The sequence below is a fragment of the Mustela nivalis genome (genome assembly GCF_964662115.1).
Source record: "Mustela nivalis genome assembly, chromosome: 1".
Taxonomy (NCBI): Eukaryota; Metazoa; Chordata; class Mammalia; order Carnivora; family Mustelidae; genus Mustela; species Mustela nivalis.
The window spans coordinates 214,209,039-214,227,895 of NC_139020.1; the positions used below are offsets into that span (position 1 = coordinate 214,209,039).

Sequence of the window (18,857 nt, forward strand, 5' to 3'; positions counted from 1 at the left end):
ACTGTGGGCTCCGCCCCAAAACCTGTAACCCTGGTCTGATCCCAAGGAAACATCGGACAAACCCAGACTGGGGGTCGCTGTGCAAACCTTCCTAACCAGGTGTCCTCAAGACTGTCCAGGCAAGAAAGGCAAGGAAGGTCAGAGAGGCCGTGTCAGCCCCGAGGGCTGAGTGCCACGGGGGGTCCCAGGGCAGAGAAGGACGAGAGAGGGAATGCGGAGAGATCCGGACACGGTGTGGGCTTCGGCTGAGAGCAACATGCACAGCTTAACTTCCGAGGGCAGCGCGGGTGCCGGGGGAAGACAGGACGCTAGCTAGCGCGGCGGTCTGAGGGGCACGTGGGACTCTCCGCAGCGCCTTCGCGACTTTTCTGACACCTAAAATTAGCCCGGAGTCAAAATGTTATCGAAGGAAAAAAAACAAGTCTCAGAACGCAGCGTACGATCTTTCTCTGAGGCCCTCTCGGGCCCTAAGCTGGTGCGCTTCTCGGGAGGGGGCTGGGAGCGGACAGGGGCGGGGGCCGGGCACGGCTGGGGCCAAGGCCTCCCGTCCTCCCGAGCCCCAAACCCACAGACAGTGGTCAGGGGCCTGTGAAGGCTGTGGGCCTGCCTTTGTTGCCTTTACACAGAGCGGAGGGGCCCCTGGAACCCTCCCGTGAGACCCAGAGACAGAGAGAGAGAGAAGACGGGGCGCCAACCTGTTCCTCAAGCAACAGGGAGCGTCCGGCCACCCACAAAGCCCCCCAACCCCATGTCCCCCCAGCGGCCTCTCGCTGCCGACGGAAACACCCGTGCCTCCCCAGAGCAGCAGGAGACAAAGGCAAAGCAAACAAAACAAACCCCCGTCTCTCCCCGTGGCCTCGGATATTTCAAACTCGGCCTCCCTGAAGGAGGAACGCTGGCCAGCGTCCAGCCTGAAGGCCCCGGCGTTTCTGAGCTCGGCGGGCGTGGAACAGAGACCCGTCCTCGGCTCCGGATGACGGAATTCTCTGCGACCCGCTGGGGGTTCAAGCCTGGCTCCGGGCAAACTGTCGCTCCTGGACATCGTTCTAAAACAGCCGCCCCCTGCCTGGCGTCAGAACTGCCCGTCGGATTGCGTGTTTGGAAGACCACTGCTTCGCGGCGCCGCTGTTTCACACCCTCGATACGCTTTTTCGGTTTACAGCTAAAAGCCCTGAGCACGAGACGTCTAGATGCAGTTTTACGTTCGTGCGTCTTTAAGCAGCGTGATAATAAACATAACCGGCATTCTCTAATGGGTTCTATTTGGAGCTCTCGGACGCCACGGTTCATCAGATCTAAGAGGCCGTTATTTCTAAGATCGGCTGTTACGTCTCGTGACGCTAAAGAGAATAAATAATCAGTCTCACTAAGTATGGCACGCTGCGATGGGGAAAAAATCACCCTCCGCGTCTGTCCCCACATCGTTAACCTCTGCTCAACCAGGAGGCTGTGGCGGTGCAAGCTCCCAGCAAGACGGCACCAGAGGCAACTCTGGTGTGAAGCGTCATTGGCTCTCCCAAGACCGGGCTAAAAGGAACGGATAAAGCTGAACTATGAGATCCCAAGTTCAAGTCCCAGCACTGCCATGAACCCATGAAACCAGGCTCGTTCCCTCAACTGTAAGTCCGCCCACTGGGCCAGCAAGGCGGACTGACTTCTTCCGGAGGGGCCGGAGAACTGGTATTCTTGGCTTTGCAAGCTACACGGCCTCCGGTGTTACAGCCTGAAAGTCACTGTAGGCAACATGTCAATGAACGAGCGTGCCTCCGTGACAATAAAACTTTATCGGTGGACAGTAAAACCCGAATCCTATATCATTTTCATACGTCGTGATACAGTACGCTTCCTTTGAGTTTCTTTTTTTTTTTTGAAACCACTTCAAGTGTAAAAACCATTCTCAGCCCAAGGGCCACATGGAAACAGACGGTGAGCAGGCTTTGGCCCGGGGGCCATGGTTTGCTGCCTCCCGAACTGGGCAGCCTAGGGGGCTCTTCTGGAACTGACTTTCTGAGACTTTCGATCTATATTCTCAACCGCACACACCCAGTAGCTCTAAAAACCACCCACATGTCCTAATGCTAAGCTACACTCATGTGCCTTTAGAGGTCTAATCTTCTCCTAAAGCTTCCCGAGTCACTTCCTACACCTGTGAGGTCCAGTATGGGGCCCTGAGCGCCGGAAATGGGGCTCGGCATGAGATGTCCAACTCTAGGGGTGCAGAGTGCACACCAGATCTTGAAGACGTCACACGAAAGAAAGGGGTCAGAGCTCACTCGCACCTTCGTCACACCGACGACGCACGGAAATGCCAGTGTCTTGGATATAGCGGGTTATGTAAAGTGTCTCATTAAAATTGGTTTCACCTATTTCGTTTTTTGGAAGGTGGCTAGTCGGACGTGTACAATTACATGAGGCTCGAATCTCATTTTCCTTCCACAGTAGGATTTCCTGGAGGGAGAACAGGGAAGAATAATTCACAGAAAACGCCACAGCCTAGAGTCACATCTGCCCCAGCAAGTACTCAGGGGTACGAAGCCGCTCTTATCACTTGGCCATAAAAAGACAAGGGCCGACGTGGGAGGGAAGAATTGCTGGGGCACAGAAGATTGTTTAGGGCCGTGAAACTATCCCGTGTGACACCATAATGGTGGACACGTGACTTTATACATCTGCCCAAACCCCCAGACCATACCAACGGCGAGTCTCAATGTCACCTACAGACACTAGGGGGACATGACGTGTCCGTGTAGGTTCACTGACTGTAACAAATGTCCCGCTTTCACGGGGACATTGATAATGCAGGAGCCTGGCAGGGGGACCCAGGGTATATGCGAAATCCCTTCTGCTCAATGTTGTTACGAACCTGAAACTGCTCTTAAAAACAGTCTATGAAAAAAACCCAAACATACCTTTTCACTTAATGCAATCACAGAAAATCACATAAAATCTTATTTGAAATATTCCCAACCGGGGGTGATTGTGTCCCCAGGGGACACTGGGCAGCGTCGGGGGACAGCTGTGTCTGTCATGATGGGGGTGCTCCTGGCCCGGAGGGGGTGGGCTCGGGGGGCTGCTCGGCCCCCAGCAGTGCCGAGGATGGCCCCACAGGGAGGAAGCTGACCCAAGTGTTAGCAGGGCCGCAGGGGAGACCCTGAGTGAAACGACATCGAAGATTCAGCCCTGCCTTGGGGCTCGCACGAGGGGTACTCTGCACCCCCACCTGTCCCCCAGCAAACCTGTCGGCGCGAAGCTCGTCCTATACACGGGGTCCCCACGTCCCCATCTCTCCACCCCCGGAAGCTTCCTTTCCCGCAGCACCTGTGGAGCTCACAGGATACCCAGGCCTAGGCCTGTCTCCACCATCCCCAGGGACCCCCACTCAGAGAGCCAGGCCAGGGACAGAATGGCCCTGGGTCCCCCGTCTCCACGCCTCCCCACGCATGCACACAAGCATCTCATTCACGTGGCACTCCCGGTGCCTGGCACCCGCTCTGACGCTTAAAATAGGCACACAAGCAGCCTTTGTTGGGCAGAGGAAGGAAGGAAGGAAGGCAGGCAGGCAGGCTTCAGACAAAGGAGCCAGCAAACCGCACCATCCAGGAAAGGGGGCCTGTGCTGAGCGGGGGGACGGGGAGGGGCCGGAGGGGCGGGTTTCTGCAGGCAAAGTGAAGGTCACTGGGGAAAGGTGAGGCGGGGCCAACTCCCGTGGTGCCACCCAGGCCGCCTGGGGCATTTCAATTCTGTCAAGTGGGTGATGAGTTGGACGAGGAGGCAGGGCCATGACATACACACCGTGCCTCACGGAGCGGATTCTGTCGGACGGAGCTGCCCACCTGGGCGGGCCGCAAGGCCACCCACCTGCTCGGATGCGTGGCGGCCGGAGACCACGAAGCACTTAACTCAAGCGGAAAAGAGACGGGCAGGACCTGGAGGGCTGACCCCCAGGCTGCCCCCAAGCTTCAGTTCAACAGGCCACCAAGTGCCAGGAAAGAGCCACTTAAACAGCAGCTCGATTGTTTGCTGCCAAAATGGGGCGGGGGGGGGGGGCAACCCAGAGTCCAGCCAGGGGAAGGGGGAGAGCAAGTGTGTCTGTTCACGGGGTGTGAGTCCACACGGGGTGTGAGTCCACGCCCAGACCAGGGTCCTCTGTGGACGGGAAGGGGCCCCGGGCGGGGGGACCAGGGAGTGATGTTAATGGTTACAGGGATCCTGTATGAGTGACGGAAGGCTCCAAAGGTTCATGCGGTTGGCTGCACAGCTCCGTAGCCTGCCCCCAAAACTGAACTCTGTAACTTCCCCCCAAAACTGAACTCTATGCTTAAAATGGCTGAATCTCACGACACGGAAACTGTACTTCTATTGAAAAGAATGAACAGCAGTAAGATCCTCCCCTCTGCTAGGTTCTCAAGGAAAAGTAGTAGCCGTTTCTGGAAGAGTCTCAGAGCTGCCCAAAGCCGTCCCGCGTGCCAGCTGGCAGGGTGGACGAGGAGGGTGGGGGCCACCACCACCACCCCCAGCTCCCGAGGACAGGCCACTCCGTCTTTGCAGCTCCCCCAACTGGTCCCCAAGGTGTGCTGGGTGACATACGCCACGGTTTTCCTCTGGAGCCTGGAGAGCAAGAGGCCAGGCTGGAGGAGGCACGAGAGAGAAGCAACGAAAAGCCAGGTCCTGAACTGTGGGCAAGGACAGCAGGAAGTGCGGGGAGGCCCCCGGAACCGCAGACGCCAGCCACCACGGACCCGAGCGTGCGGGCGTCCGGTGGGCGCCAGAGAACCCTTCCGGAACAGAGGTCCCGGCGGGCAGTCACCTGCTGGCCGCTACTGCAGGGCACAAAGGAGGGCGGGGGTAGCTCTGCATCAGTACCCAGCAACCGTGCAACCGTCCTGGTAACCGTCCTCTCTAGAAAGCTCCAGAAACTTCCAGAGCCCTGGAGGCCACACACAACGGCCCTTTTGTAGGAAACTACAAAGGGCTTCGAGAATGGGAATGACCTAGTAAATGCCCTGTTAAGGACTCTTCTTGGTTTCCAGATGCAAATGAGAAACTTTGTAACAACACCTTGAACAGAAGCAGCAGCTTTTTACTCTACTACGCGGCCGGCCGGCGTACACAAAAAACGCGCCCGTTCAATAAGCGCGAAGCTGAGCCTGAGTTGGGCAATTCATACCCCATCGTCCTTCCCTTCAAACCCAGGCCCGGGGCAGCGGGCAGCGGGCGAGGGCAGAGGACGGCATCGGTCCCTGCACACTTTCTAAGTAAGACCGGGAGTCGCCCACACGACCTCGGCATCTCTGCAAACCTCGTGCGCTGGGTTAAAAACGGGGAAACCACCCCGGAACCTCGGCATCTCCCAGGGCTTGTGACTTAGCGGTTCGTCCCGTGCGTGCGACCCCCGTAATGCGTGTTCAGAAGCCACACGGAAGACCCACCGAGAGAGAAGCCAGCATTGCTAAGCTCCTCGGGAAGCATTTTTCCTCTCAAATCCCAGCACCCGATGACTTACAGAGCCACCCCAGGTATAAACGGAGATGTGGTCTGCGGAGGGGAACATAACCTCGTTTTGCCTAAAACAGGGGGTCTCTCCTGGGGTGACTCTGCACCGAGGGGGCGCCGGGCAGTGTCCGCGGATGGCTGTGGCCGTCATGAATTTGCGGCTGCTGGCATGGAGTGGGTGGGGCCAGGGAAGCTGCCCAGCGCCGCCCCCAGTGCCCAGGACGCCCCCCAGACTGCGACCCCTCCCCAACGTCAGCAGTGCCAAGCTCCGTCATGTGAGCCCCGGCTGTCGGAGTTCATACATGCAACAACTGTGTAACTGTGGCCCGGTGGTCCCCTTTGGGGTACACACTGCAATGACCATGGGGGTACACGGAAACCACAATGACCCATGCATGCAACCTCCTCTTAAGCACATGTACCGTTTCTGGAAAAACCTTCAGAATCTCCTAGTTTCAGACCCTTCCTCCTTTCTACTTTCTCCTTACTTTTAACGATAGGGACTCCCTCCCCCCCAGAGATTCTTTTTTAAAGCTCCAGGGGTGCTCTGTGTACCCCAAGGCTACAGCACTGCAGTCAAGCTCCAGCTGATGCCTTCCCTCCCCGGCCCCTCCCTCTGTGACAACCCAGTAATTCTACCCACCCACCTTCCCCCTCCCAAAAAAACCCCTTAATTTAGAACATTATCAGAGTCTCACGTCCCCCTGCCATGTGCCAGGAGCGCGCTGGGTGCGTGCATTCCCTCATCTGACCCCCGGCAGTCCCGTGAGGGGCCCGCTACTGCTTTCCGACTCCCGGCTCCGTTTCGCGGGGCAGCAAAGTAAACTCCCAGGCGCCCGAGGCCCAGCCTGCCGTGCGCAGCCCACCACACCCTTTGTTTCCGCAAGACCGCCGCCCACGACCCCGCCAAGTTTGTGAACTGGGCACCCCTGCATCCCGACACCCAGCAACAGTCGTGGCCCTCGAGCCCTCAAGCCGCTGTTCATCACGCCTGTCCTCCCCACCCACCGTCCAACCCCCAGCAGCCCCCGCTCGCCCCAAAACACAAGGCGCCACCCACATCCCTCAATACCATCATCCCCCAAACTCCCACCTTGGTTCCTCGTTCCTGAGCCCAGAAATTCCTGGAAAAACTCGGTCACCGCCACGACCTGTTCTGCTTACACCCTGCGTCCTAGAAGCTGACCTCCCAAAGTGTGTCGGACCCCCTTGTCCTCCAGCTCACGGGAGCCCAGGGGTTTCTGCACCAAATGGTTAGCCCCACAATCCTTGTAACTGACTTCTAACCAAGAACCCCCACTTCCTCCTGACTCGTTGTCCTCCCCCAAAACCCCAGCACCAGGTTTCAGAGCCCTCCATCACCACGGGCCTCAGACCCCAACCCTAACCCCGGCAGAGAGGGGCCTGGCCCTCCCAATGTGCCCCCTTTCTCTGCACCCCCTCCCTGGGGTGGCCTCAGTCACTCCCCCAGGTCCCAGCTCCACCCCTGGCTGCACACCTGTCTCCTTCCCCCCTGCCTGCGACCCCCAACTCCCAGCGAAGCTCCCTCCCGAAGCTCCCTCCCCAGCTCACCTCCACTTTCAACTCACCCTCCCCGGACCTCCACCCCAATCTGACTCAGACCCCAACTACAGCCCCAGTCCCCTCCTCCCTCTGACCCCCAACCCCAGTCTGGATCCCCAGCCCCCGCCCCTTCCTCACTGACCCGGACGCCCAACTCCAGCGGAACCCCTCCCCCTACCCCAGCCCCCCGCCCCGCCCCCCACCACAGCCCCTCCTTCACTGACCGCGACCCCCAACTCTGGACCGGACCCCGGACTCAGCTCCTTCTCACTGACCACGATCCACAAGTCCAGCGGACCCCCTTCCCCTGCCCCGATCCCTGGCGCCCCCCTCCACAGCCCCTCCTTCACTGACCGTCACCCTCAACTCTGGACCAGACCTGCAGCCCCAGCCCCCTCCTCACTGACCGCGACCCCCAACTCTAGACCAGACCCTGGACCCAGCCTCTTCCTCACTGACCAGGACCCACAACTCCCGCGGACCCGCGGGCCACAGCCCTTTTCCCACTGACCGCGACCCCCAACTCCGGCGGACCCCCCAAGCCCCTTCCTCGCGGACCGCGACCCCCAACACAGGACCGGACCCCCCCACAGCCCCTTCCTCGCGGACCGCGACCCCCAACACAGGACCGGACCCCCCCACAGCCCTTCCTCGCTGACCGCGACCCCCAACACAGGACCGGACCCCCCCACAGCCCTTCCTCGCTGACCGCGACCTCCAACTCCGGCGGACCCCCCACAGCCCCTGCCTCGCGGACCGCGACCCCCAACACTGGACCGGACCCCCGGCCCCAGCCCCTTCCTCGCTGACTCCGACCCCCAACTCGGTCCGCAGCCAAATCGGAGCCCTCCCAGGGCGCCTTCCCCGGGCCGCCCCGGCCTGCTCTCCGCCCGGGCCGCGCCCCTGCTCCCCCGGCCCGAGGCGGGGGCGGCTGACCCCGGCCCGGCCCACCGGTGCACGCGCCCTTACCTGCGCTCCGGCCGCCGCGGCCGCCTCAGCCCCGCCGCGCAGCCGAACCCGCAGCCTCGCCGGCGAGCGCCCGCTCCCTCCGCGGGGCGGGGCCGGGGCGCGGGGGACGGGCACTGGCAGCCAGCGCGGCCAATCAGAAGCCCCGACGGCGGGAGGCTCCGGCCGGGGCGGGGCATGGGGCAGGCAGCGGGGTAGGCTGCACCCAGGCTGGGGGGCGGGGCCATAGGGCGTGGGCGGGGCAAGGGGCGGAGCGCTGAGTGGCAGCGCCGCTAACCACCCGCGAGCGGGGACCGCGTTGAGGGAGGCGGAGCTATGCTGATATGCAAATAGGCCCTCTGTGGCGGACTCCGCCGCCAGTGACGAGCGGATTTCCAGAGGTGACTAGGTGACGTCAGTGGGGTGCGAGGCGATTCGCGAGCCTAGCTCCTGGGCCTCACTTTCGGGAGAAGTATATCCCTTCCTCATAGATCGCTTGACCTGCGGGGCAATAACAACTTCCCCATTATTTTGAACCTTCTGCATAAGTCTAAGAGGTGAAATTACATTGTCCCCATTTTACAGAGGTGGTAATTGAGTCTCAGAGAGGTTAAACCCAAGGTCATTTGCCCAAGCCTGTCTCATAATTTCCAGCGTTTCTCAATTTCCTAATTCCTGGGCCTGGATCTAAAAAAACCAGGTTCATGGGGGGCCTGGGTGGCTCAGTGGGTTAAACCTCTGCCTTCGGCTCAGGTCATGATCTCAGGGTCTTGGGGTCCGCCCCACATCTGGCTCCTTGCTCAGTGGGGAGTCTGCTACTTCCACTCTCTCCCGCCTCTGCTCGTGCTCTCTCTCATGAATAAATAAGATCTTTTAAAAAATGATTTAGAAAAGTGAAAAAGCATGTTCCTTGGCCCTCACCCAGACTGAATGATCCAGAATCCCATGGAACCCTGGAATGCATATCTTTAAAAAGCTCCCCTTGGTGATGTTGGAAAATGTATGGTAGGTCTCCAAAAGCATTGACAGTCAGGGAGGGGAGGATTTCTTATAAAAAGATGAAACCACCAGATGCCAGGACTCCTAGAACTTCGTGCAGTATACTGATACTCTGTGATCTGAGCCTCTGGCCTCCCAGTGGAGCACCCCCAGGGCTCCCGTCATCCCTGTAATCCCCTGCAGTGCACAGAGAAAACCGGGAGCTGGGAGCCGGCATCTCACTCCCCAGCCCCCATCTTTCTGTAAAGATGGCATTGTTCCCCAAATAAGGGTCACAAACTGCTGGCCCACAGGTGGGATATGTCCCCCAAATCCTTTAAAAATGTAAATCCATTGTTACCATTTAAAAATAAGGACACTTCAGGGCGCCTGGGTGGCTCAGTGGGTTAAGCCTCTGCCTTCGGCTCAGGTCATGATCTCAGGGTCCTGGGATCGAGTCCCGCATCGGGCTCTTTGCTCAGCAGGAGCCTGCTTCTCTCTCTCTCTCTGCCTGACTCTCCGCCTGCTTGTGATTTCTCTCTCTGTCAAATAAATAAATACAATCTTAAAAAAAAATAAAATAATAAAATAAAATAAAATAAAAATAAGGACACTTCAGGGCGCCTGGGTGGCTCAGTGGGTTAAGCCTCTGCCTTCGGCTCAGGTCATGATCTCAGGGTCCTGGGATCCAGCCCCGCATCGGGCTCTCTGCTCCACGGGGAGCCTGCTTCCTCCTCTCTCTCTCTCTGCCTGCCTCTCTGCCTACTTGTGATCTCTGTCCAATAAAATCTTTAAAAAAAAATGTGTCTCGATGGTGGAGTTTTTGGTGTCCCCCATTTAAGCTTTGTGCCCCTGGTGAGTGCCTCACTCTCCTCACCCTCATCCTGCCCCTGCTTTTAAGTTTGCAAACTCCAAGCCACCATTTAGCTGATGGGGAAGCTGAGGCCCTACAGGTTCCTCCCCAGGTTAAAGGAGGCTCGTAGCTCCCGCTCCCTCCCGGCATCTGGCATCTGACTGCACTCATGGGCTCAGCAGGGCCCGTGAGGTCTCCTGTTGGGGGGGCCACCAGAAGAAGCGCTGAGCTGTTCAACCTCTTCCCATAGCAGCTTTCCTCGTCCCCTTCCCTCACCCCCATCCCTGACTCCCACCCCCACCCCTCCCCTCCCTCTCCTGCAGCTGGTGGGCTGCCCTCCCTGAAGCCAAAGAAAGGGCACTGACAGGAGATGCAGGATCCACTTCTTTATTGCAGGAAGACTATTTCTAGAGCAAATGCTACACAGACCCCACAATGGGGGGCAGGGGGCACCCACATGCGGGGGGAGAAGGGGCAGGGGTGGAGTCACAGCAAGCATGGCCTGGCAGGGTCCCCAGAACCAGGGGTGCCCAGGCAGGATGGGCTCTCAGGTCCCTCCTGCGGCAGGGGCCCCTTCTCCCCAGGGGACCATGGCCTGGGGCAGGGGAGAGGCTTGGAGGTGGGCGGGGCCCCAGGGAGATTGTGCTATCAGGGTGTGTCCCTGAGAAAGGGCTGCAGACCCCTGCCCAGCAAGGCCCAGGAAACGCTCCCGGGGTGGGGAAGGGAGCAACACCAGTTGCTGGTGGACCCTGGACCCGCCGCAGGGTGGGGGGGCTCAGCTGTGCTCAGGCAGGTTGCTACCAGCTCTTCCAGGGGGCCATCCCCATGCCAGGCCGTGACACACACACTTGCACACACACACTCCCTCCCTCTCTACACAGTGTGCCCAGTAAACATTTGCGGAGTCACACAAACACAGACAGGACCAAACGCACAGCCACTAAGATGGACAGAAACAGCCCCTCTTATCCACAAACAGTCCACTGTACTGCGACATGGTCTTTCTAGCACATGCACACACGCAGGGCAGTCCTAAGAACACACAAGCAAGCACACACAGCCCCATCACGCCCCAGGATGCCCAGCGGTGAGCAACCCCCGGGAGAGACCCAGGTGGCAAGGGGCCGCGGGTGGCGCTCGGGGGTGTCTAGTGAGCAGCAGAGCCCCTCGGGCCTGAAACTGCAGAAAACGGAATGCCGCTGACAGCCTCGTGAGCTTGGGAGCAAATCGGTCCCCGGTCAGGCCTTCCGATGAGACCGCGGCCAGCCCACACGGGGATCGCAGCCTCGGAGATCCAAGCGGAAGTCTCCGGGAAACCGTGCCTGCACTCCCGACCCACAGGAGCAGAGACAACCGTCGCGTGCAGTTTCTGGCGGTGGGTGTCGTGGTAGGCGCCACCAGCTGACGATACAGAGTTGGAGCTGAGAGCAACCTCGCTACCACGTCGAACAGGCTTAGTGTTCCTCAGACGGAACACTTACAGATGTGGTCCTGGAAATCACGTCACCCACTCCCCAAAGCACAACCACTTACAATCCCCCTGAATGCTGGTATGAAGGTTCCCATTGACACAAAGAGCCAGTCCTGTCCACACCACACTGCCCACCCCTACATAGAGCCTCCACCACTATCACATAGAGACCGGGACATAGACGTACCAGCCAAATGACAGACACACACACACACACACACGCACACATCTTAGACATAAGCCGTCTCCCTGTGCATAGCACGTGGCACAAACACACCAGCCCGTGGTCACCTCCGCACCCCAGGCCTGCGGCTCCCCTTCCCGCTGGTCCTACACATCAGGGTCCCACGCGCGTGGTTATCCGGACACTCGCAGAGAGCACTCAGAATCTCATAGACACACACCTTCCCGGGCAGAGCCCCACCCCTCTGGGGCACAGTTGGTGGGAGGCAGTGGGCTGGACAGAGCTCTGCCTGGATTCCCTCTGACCCTGCTGGTGCTGGGTCCAGCTGCCTGCCCCTGTGGATGGAGTCCTGGGGACCCCCTCCCCAGCACCCCATGGGCCCCTGCCTGAGGCTCACAGGTGACGGGCTGTGCCAATCTCTGGGGAGGCCCCCATATTCACTCTGGATGGTCCCCTTGAGTTGTGCTGTGGCCATGGGCCAGTCCCAGGCCTCCCCTGGGTGCACCTCGGGTCCCCCAGGCAGGGCGAGGAGTGGGGTTCCAGGCTGACCCGGCACCGTGGCAGGCTCTCTGGTTATTGCCTGGTGGCCTGAGACCCATCCCGCGAGCCCCTCCCCCTCACCGAGGCTGTGGGGACAGGGGTGAGGACTGTTCTGGGACCTGGGGTGGGGGCACAGGCCAGAGGTCACGAGGAACGGAGCAGGGGCAGCGTGTGTCAAACACCGAAACGGGGAGAGCAAACTCTTAGGTCCATGTGCACTTCCGCTCCCCTCCCCAGCAAGGTCACAGTGATCTGATGGGGGAGACAAAGGTGTGGCTCGGGGCACCCACGGGAAAGAGACAGAGACGGGCAGAGACAGGGAAGACGCGGCGTCCTCGGCCCCAGCGGGGACATCCCGCTTCCCCGTGTTCTCATGTGCGGATCCAGGGGGCCACCTCCGGCACTTGGCTTTGGGGGGTGCAGACAGGCCTGGGGGGGGCGGGGGTGGGAGGCAGGGCCATGCGGCAGGGCCAGGTTGGAGCCCCAGACCTGCCGCGGGCTCACCGGGGCCTCGGGAGCCCCCACAGAGGTGCTGGGTGAGGGAAGAGGAGAGAGAAGGCGGCGGGGAGGACCCGAGGCCGGAGCGGAGGGGGAGGGGCCGGAGGAGGGGGCGCAGGGGCGGTGGGGGAGGCATGGGCCGGCTGGTGGCGGGCCTTCTGGGCTCACATGAGGACGCATTTGCCCTTGACGCGGTCTGTCCTCTTCTGTTTGCTGGAGCGCTTGCCGTCGATGTTCAGGCTCATGTTCCGGCGCGTCTCCAGCGTGAGCAGCTCCTGGAAAAGCTCCTTCACGTTGTAGTTCATCTTGGCCGACGTCTCCATGAAGGCGCACTTCCACTCCTGGGCCACGGCCTGAGCCTCGCGGGTGTCCACCTCCCGCTGCGTCTCGTCGCACTTGTTGCCCACCAGCATGACGGGGATGTCCTCGACGCTGCCCTTGATCTGCACGATGAGCTTGTAGATGGGCCCCAGCTCCTCCAGCGACTGCTTGCTGGTGATGGAGTAGACCAGGATGAAGGCGTGGCCCTTGGAGATGGACAGCCGCTGCATGGCCGGGAACTGGTGGCTGCCCGTGGTGTCGGTGATCTGCAGCGTGCACACGCTCTTGTCGCAGCTGATCACCTGCCGGTAGGTGTCCTCGATGGTGGGGATGTAGGTGTCCCGGAAGGTGCCCTTCACGAAGCGCAGCACCAGCGAGCTCTTGCCCACGCCGCCCGCCCCGAACACCACCACTCGGTAGTCGTTGCTCTGCTCAGGCATCTTCCACGCGGTGGCAGGGGGTCAGGCAGGGCCGGGAGGGTTCGTGCCAGCCGCTAGAACCCCAGACCAACCCTGTACAGAGAGGAGTGTCAGGCACAAAAGGCCACAGGCAAGAGGGGACAGCTCTGGGCCCCAGCGGGGCGGGGGTGCAGCTTCTCAGGGGACAAGGCATCCCTCCTGTGTCCTGCAGAGAACCCTCTGGTTGACCTGGCTGACTTCGCAGTTCTGCCCGGTGTGGGGCCCTGGAGCCAGCTCCCTTTGCTTGCTTCCCTGCCCCGGCAGAATCGGGGGCCCAGGCTGGTTCCCCGGGGACTCTGGGCTGGAAGGGGAGTAGAGATGCCATCGTGGGGGGCACGGACTCCTTTCCTCACCTGCATGCCTCCCTCCCAGGCTGCACTGGCCTCTCCTCTTCCCACTGTGCCCACGGGCTCTTGGAAGACGGCAGACCTGGTCTGTGACCTAGGCAAGGCTATGCGTTGCCACCCTGAGCCTCAGAGTCCTCCTCTGTGAATGGTGCCTCTCTCCAGCAACCCCAGGCTTCCTGTTTTTCCCTCAGCCCAGAGGTTCTCAAACCTCACGGGGGCCACATGGTGGGATGTCTTTAGCATGCCTGTGCTCTTGGGCCCAGAAGGGACAAACCTGGTGCCCAGGGCCACGGCCCTGGGAACTCGCACCGTACATACATTTCCTCCCCTCTCCCATCCCATAAGTGCGATCGTGATACTGGAAGTCCAAAAGCCATAATTTGCAAATCAGGGCACTGATTTCTGACAGCAGCCCAGGTCAGAGGTGAGAAAATGAAGTCTGGACCCAATGAGAAAGGTCCCTACTTCCTGGACTGTGCCCCCAAACCAGTCTGGCCTGCCACGGCTCTGGTTCAAGGTCTGTTAGTTTCTGGAGGAACAGACCTTCCTAAAGGACATCCTCCTAGCCTCTCTCTCTGCATCTGTACTCAGAGAGGTCCAGCGGCCTCCCGAGGTCACATAGCACAGCAATTCCTGAAATGCTGCTGGTGGGGGAAGAGGCCTGGGCTTGGGGTGGGGCCGTAGAAGGCTGGTCTCCAGCATCGGTGTCCTTCCTGGCCATCTCTGTGGAGGTAGGTCCACAGTGCTGGGGAGGAGACACGAGGTTTCGCCTGGACTAGGTTACCTCCCTCGGGTGTGTGTGGGGTAGAAGACTCGGCGGTGTGAAGCCGAAGGTGAGAGCCAGGGCAGGTGAGTCGGGGTCCCCGAGCCTGGGTTTTGTCACAGCGCCTGCTCCATGAGTTGCTGGGACAAGCGGTGCAGAAGCTGGAGAAAGCCCAGAGCCGGGCTCCTGGCACCGGGGGCCCTCAGTCAAGACGGACCATCGTGACCATCAGGCACGAGGGCTCAGGGTACAGGCACTTGGCTGGCAGTGGGGTGTGAAGGCAGGTTCTGAAGCGACCAAAGCACCAGGTTTCCCAGAAGCAGACAGGACGATCCAAGGAACGGCAGACTCACCCCCCACTTCCGCGCCAGGCACACGCGGCCACGCTTACCAGTACTAACTCCTCGTACCTCACTAGGCACCTTGGCGACACGCATGGCAACACTCAGCATTGGGAGGAAGCTGGGGTGGGGGGCAGGGAGGGGTGCCGGCCCCCTCTGCAGGCACTGCCCTTTCCTGGGTGGGCACCCTGAGAGGGGGCACAAGGGTGTACAGCCAGGCACCGCCACGGCTGGCTGGGGACCCAGACCCCCAGGCAGGACTCCAGGCCCGTCCGTCCTCCAGGAGGGGCCCTGCTGGGCCGCAGTCCCTGGACCAGGAGCCCCCATTCCCTAACCCCCACATGCATGCTGGGTACCTACCTGGCGCTGCTTGACTCCCACCCTCACTTTCTGCGGGGTGGGGGTATGGGGTCGCAGGCTCTGAGGCTCCAAGGGGGGAGGCCCCAGCTCAAGGTCATGGAGCAGGGAGGTGGCAGAGCCGAGGAGGACTTGAATTGGGCCCCGGCTGGCTACACAGCCCAGGGTCCTCCTCCTATGCAAGGTAGCCCAACCTGACCCTCCCCAGGCCGGGCTGGGAGAGCAGGTCTCCACCCAGGGGAGGGCACAGGACACACACTCACACACTCACACACTCACACACGGCTTCACTGAATGGGGGAGGGGTCTGACCTAGGGACTACCTGCCGAAGGAGGGGCTGGATGGCCGGGGGTCTGAGGGAGGGGAGGCACACTCAGGGGACCAGCCCCCGCTCCCCTGGGCCAGCAGAGGTTCTCAGTGGTGGGGGAAGGGCCAAGGGAGGGGTTCCTGGGTGAGGGGCTTGGCTCGGCCCAGAGGCAGGAGGCTGAGCGGGTGCTCCGCGGGAAGACGGGCCCAGGACCCCCCTGATCCCTCACGGAGGGGGCTCCGACTGAGCGGGACCGACCCACCCAGAGGGGGCTGCGGCGGGCCTGGGGGAGGGGCTGGCTTGGCGGAGGGGCGCGCGGCCAGGACCGCGGGGGCGGGAGGGCGCCCGGGGGGAGCTGTCCAAGGTGGGCGCGCCGGGCGCGGCACGGCCGGGGCTCCACCGACTGGGGAGGGGGTCCGGGCGGGGGGGGGGGGGGCGCCGGGAGCGGGAGGGCCCGGCCCCGCGGCCGCGAGGGTGGGGCTCGGACAAAGGAGGGGCGCGCGGGGAGAGGGCCCAGCGGGCCTCGCGGGTGGGGTGCGGCAGGGCCCGGAGCCCCGTCCCCCGCCCCGGCCGCCTACCTGGGCGCTCGTCCTGCGGCGCCGCCGCGGCTGCTTGCTGGCCGGCTCGTGTCCGCTCGGGCGCCGCCGCCCCCCGCGCGCCCGCCGCCCGCCCGCCCGAGCCGCCGCCGCCGCCGCCGCCGCCGCGCCCGCGCCCGTCCCCGCCCGTCCCCGCCCGCCGGGCGCCGCGCTCCGCCCCTCCCCGGGGACCCGCGCCCGGCCAAGGTCACCGCCGCGTCGACCCCCGCCCGGAGCACACGCGCTCTTGCCCGCGCCCCAGAGGTTCGCCAGGCCGGGGGCGGGGGACGGGGTGGGGTCTGACTGCCTCTTGGGGAGCCCCGCGCCCCAGGGTCACCCTGGGGAGCAAAGGGAAGGATCTGCTGGCGGAACTGCAGCTGAGGGCCCCGGCGCTGGTGGGGTCTGGGCCAGCCAGGGTCCCTCACCGGCGTGGGGGCTTTGCTGGGATGAAGACATGATCAATGGATAAAGAGACCAGAGCGCAGCGGTGGCCCCAGGGGCCTCGCAGGCAGTGGGAGTGCGCCTGGAGACCACTCCCCCATCCTAGGAGCTCAGCCTGGGCAAGGGTGGGAGAGGGGTACCAGGAGAGAAGTGAGGAGGGCACTAGGAATGGGTTGGTGCCCCTAAGGCAGCCCACGCAGGGGGCGAGCACAGTTCTAAGTCTGGGCTAGCATCTGAAGGTGGGGGTGAACAATGGGGCAGGGGTGGTGCTGGGTTTGGGGTTTGGGGTAGGAAAATATCTATCTTCCCCCAATAGGAGTTGTCTCTGAGAATGGATGTTTGCCTTGGGAAGTGCCTGTTTGAAGTGTCTGCGTGCCCACGTTTAAGGCTACAAGATACCACCACTCCCTCCTGAAGGGCTGGAGGGAGGCAGAGGCTCATCTCGGAGGAGACTGGACTTTTGGCACATCAGTGGGATTAGGGGTGGGTGTAAGACGGACCCAGGCTCCCGAAAGCCTGTTGGAATAAGATGCTCCTTGATGGGGGTAGGCTGACACTAAGGTCCCACAAGAAGGGACTTTCTGGGGTCAGAGCAATCAGAGGATAAACGGTCTTTGTAGGTGGTGAGCTTCCCGTCATGTGTGAGCAGATGGTCAGCCCTTAGTGTCTCGATTCTCATTGGCCCACCATCTCCATGTCTCTGACTGAGGTGGCCGCTTCCTGTTCCCTTGGAAACCCAGGCACTGCCCCCAAGACCACCTGCCTCCCACGGAGCTGGGCCCTGAGCTTAGCCCTGCTTCCGGGGCTTGGTGGTCGCCATTTCTCCCGGACCCAGCCCTGCACTTCACCCACAGGCCCCTCCCACCTAGACAGCCCCGCCTGCCTCCTTCTAGGTCTCCCAGGATCGCCCCTCCTGCTCTCCTTCCCCCCGGCATCCAGTGCCCAGCCTCCACCACCGGCCTCCTGAGCTCTAATGCTGCCTTGGCTCCCTTCGCCCCCGGGTCAAATCCAGCTTCTCACTTGAGCTCTCCTCCTGGTCCCTGCAGGCTGCTTGGAACTATTCCCTGGGCACACGTCTCTCCTGCTCTGTCCTGTCACTGGCCCCATGGGGGCGCCTCAGAGGACCGTCTGGCCCCAGCCCCTCATCTTGGGGTGCCCTCAACCAGACACGGAGGCAGCTCAATCCATACACAATAACTTCTGGTCTGGGTTGCCATGTCCCAGCCACGTGCCCTTCTGAGTCTCAGTTTCCCCATCTGTGAATGTCTCCTCACCTTTCGGGTTGCAGGGAGCAATCAGGGGGACGTCCATCTTCGAGGGGCTGCCAGGCACATAGGTGCCCTGAGGCGACAGCCCCACTCCCTCCCATTCCAGCGGCCGGCCTGCCTTGGTCCGAGTGACCGGACTGCACTTGGGCCGGGCCCCCAGCCTCTGGCCAGCTCTCCGGCTCCTCCGGGCGCCTGCCCAGGCCAGGCCAGGCTGACTCATGCGTAGGAGCGTGGGCACAGGCGGCAGCTCCACTCTGCGGCTGCTATTTATAGCTCCTGGGCCAGGCTCTTGGCCTTGTGAGCCAGAGGAGGACAGGCCTGAGTCCCCTCTGTGCTCTGTCCGGGGGCCCAAGCCCCCACTGGAGCACCCCAAACTAGGATAGCAGGCGACCCTTGCCTATAGCTCATTGGGGCTGGAACTCAGGTCCATGGGGCTCTGAAGCCACCACCCAGCCTTCTACCTATCCCTGGCCAACTGTCCCTGTCCTGCAGAAATCACCTCCACTACAAGGGACAACCATTTGTGGGCAGAGTCCCAACTCTTCACCTGGCCTGGCAGCCTATGGGACTTCTCCCTGCCCCAAAGCTCTAGCCTTGCTTACCCCCAAAGCCCGCACACACACACTCCCGGCAGTGCTGCTGGACCTGAGTTCCAGCCCAATGAGCTATAGGAAGGCGGCTGGGTTGCATTCTCTGCTCGCTCTCCGTGCTCCCGGGATTAGTGTGACCATTCGGGCAAAGCAGAGGCCGAGTGTCACGGTCTCTAGATGTGGTCCACTTTGTTTTTAAGTTTGGCTCCAACATTTGGAAATAAGAAAATCATTTGTCCAAACCCAGTGTGCCTTGGAAAATGAATAGGCTGGCATTCCCAAGCCTGAATTTTGCCTGCCGGCCTCTGCAGGAGCTGGCCCCCAGCCCTGGGGGAAAGACGTGGGCCCTTCGTTGAAGCCACCTGCGGAGCCGGATGGAGGCAGCCTGGAGCTTGTCCCGAAGCACGAGGTGCGGCTGTTACCACGGCCTCTCGAGCAGGAGCCCACCGAAGTCTTCACTGCGGGTCGGAGAAAGCCCTGTGACCCTTGGCCGTCTTCACAGACCGTCAGGGCGGCTGTGAACAGTCGGGGGAGAAAAGGACTTGCAGACAGACTCAGGGCCT

General features: G+C 61.6%; 1 protein-coding gene across 3 annotated transcripts; it reads right to left on the minus strand.

Annotated features, from left to right (window-relative positions):
* Positions 1-10,203: 10,203 nt before the first annotated feature.
* On the minus strand, positions 10,204-17,900 carry DIRAS1 (DIRAS family GTPase 1). Of its 3 annotated transcripts, none has more exons than XM_082736749.1 (2): positions 17,711-17,900; positions 10,204-13,358 (listed from the first exon to the last, which is right to left on the minus strand). In XM_082736749.1, the coding sequence occupies exon 2, from the start codon at positions 13,284-13,286 to the stop codon at positions 12,690-12,692; it is 597 nt and encodes a 198-aa protein (XP_082592875.1). In that variant the 5' UTR covers positions 13,287-13,358; positions 17,711-17,900; the 3' UTR covers positions 10,204-12,689. The 3 variants fall into 3 exon arrangements, with proteins under 3 accessions (XP_082592875.1, XP_082592874.1, XP_082592876.1); XM_082736748.1 differs by lacking the exon at positions 17,711-17,900 and adding an exon at positions 15,999-16,100; XM_082736750.1 differs by lacking the exon at positions 17,711-17,900 and adding an exon at positions 15,116-15,713.
* Positions 17,901-18,857: the final 957 nt, after the last annotated feature.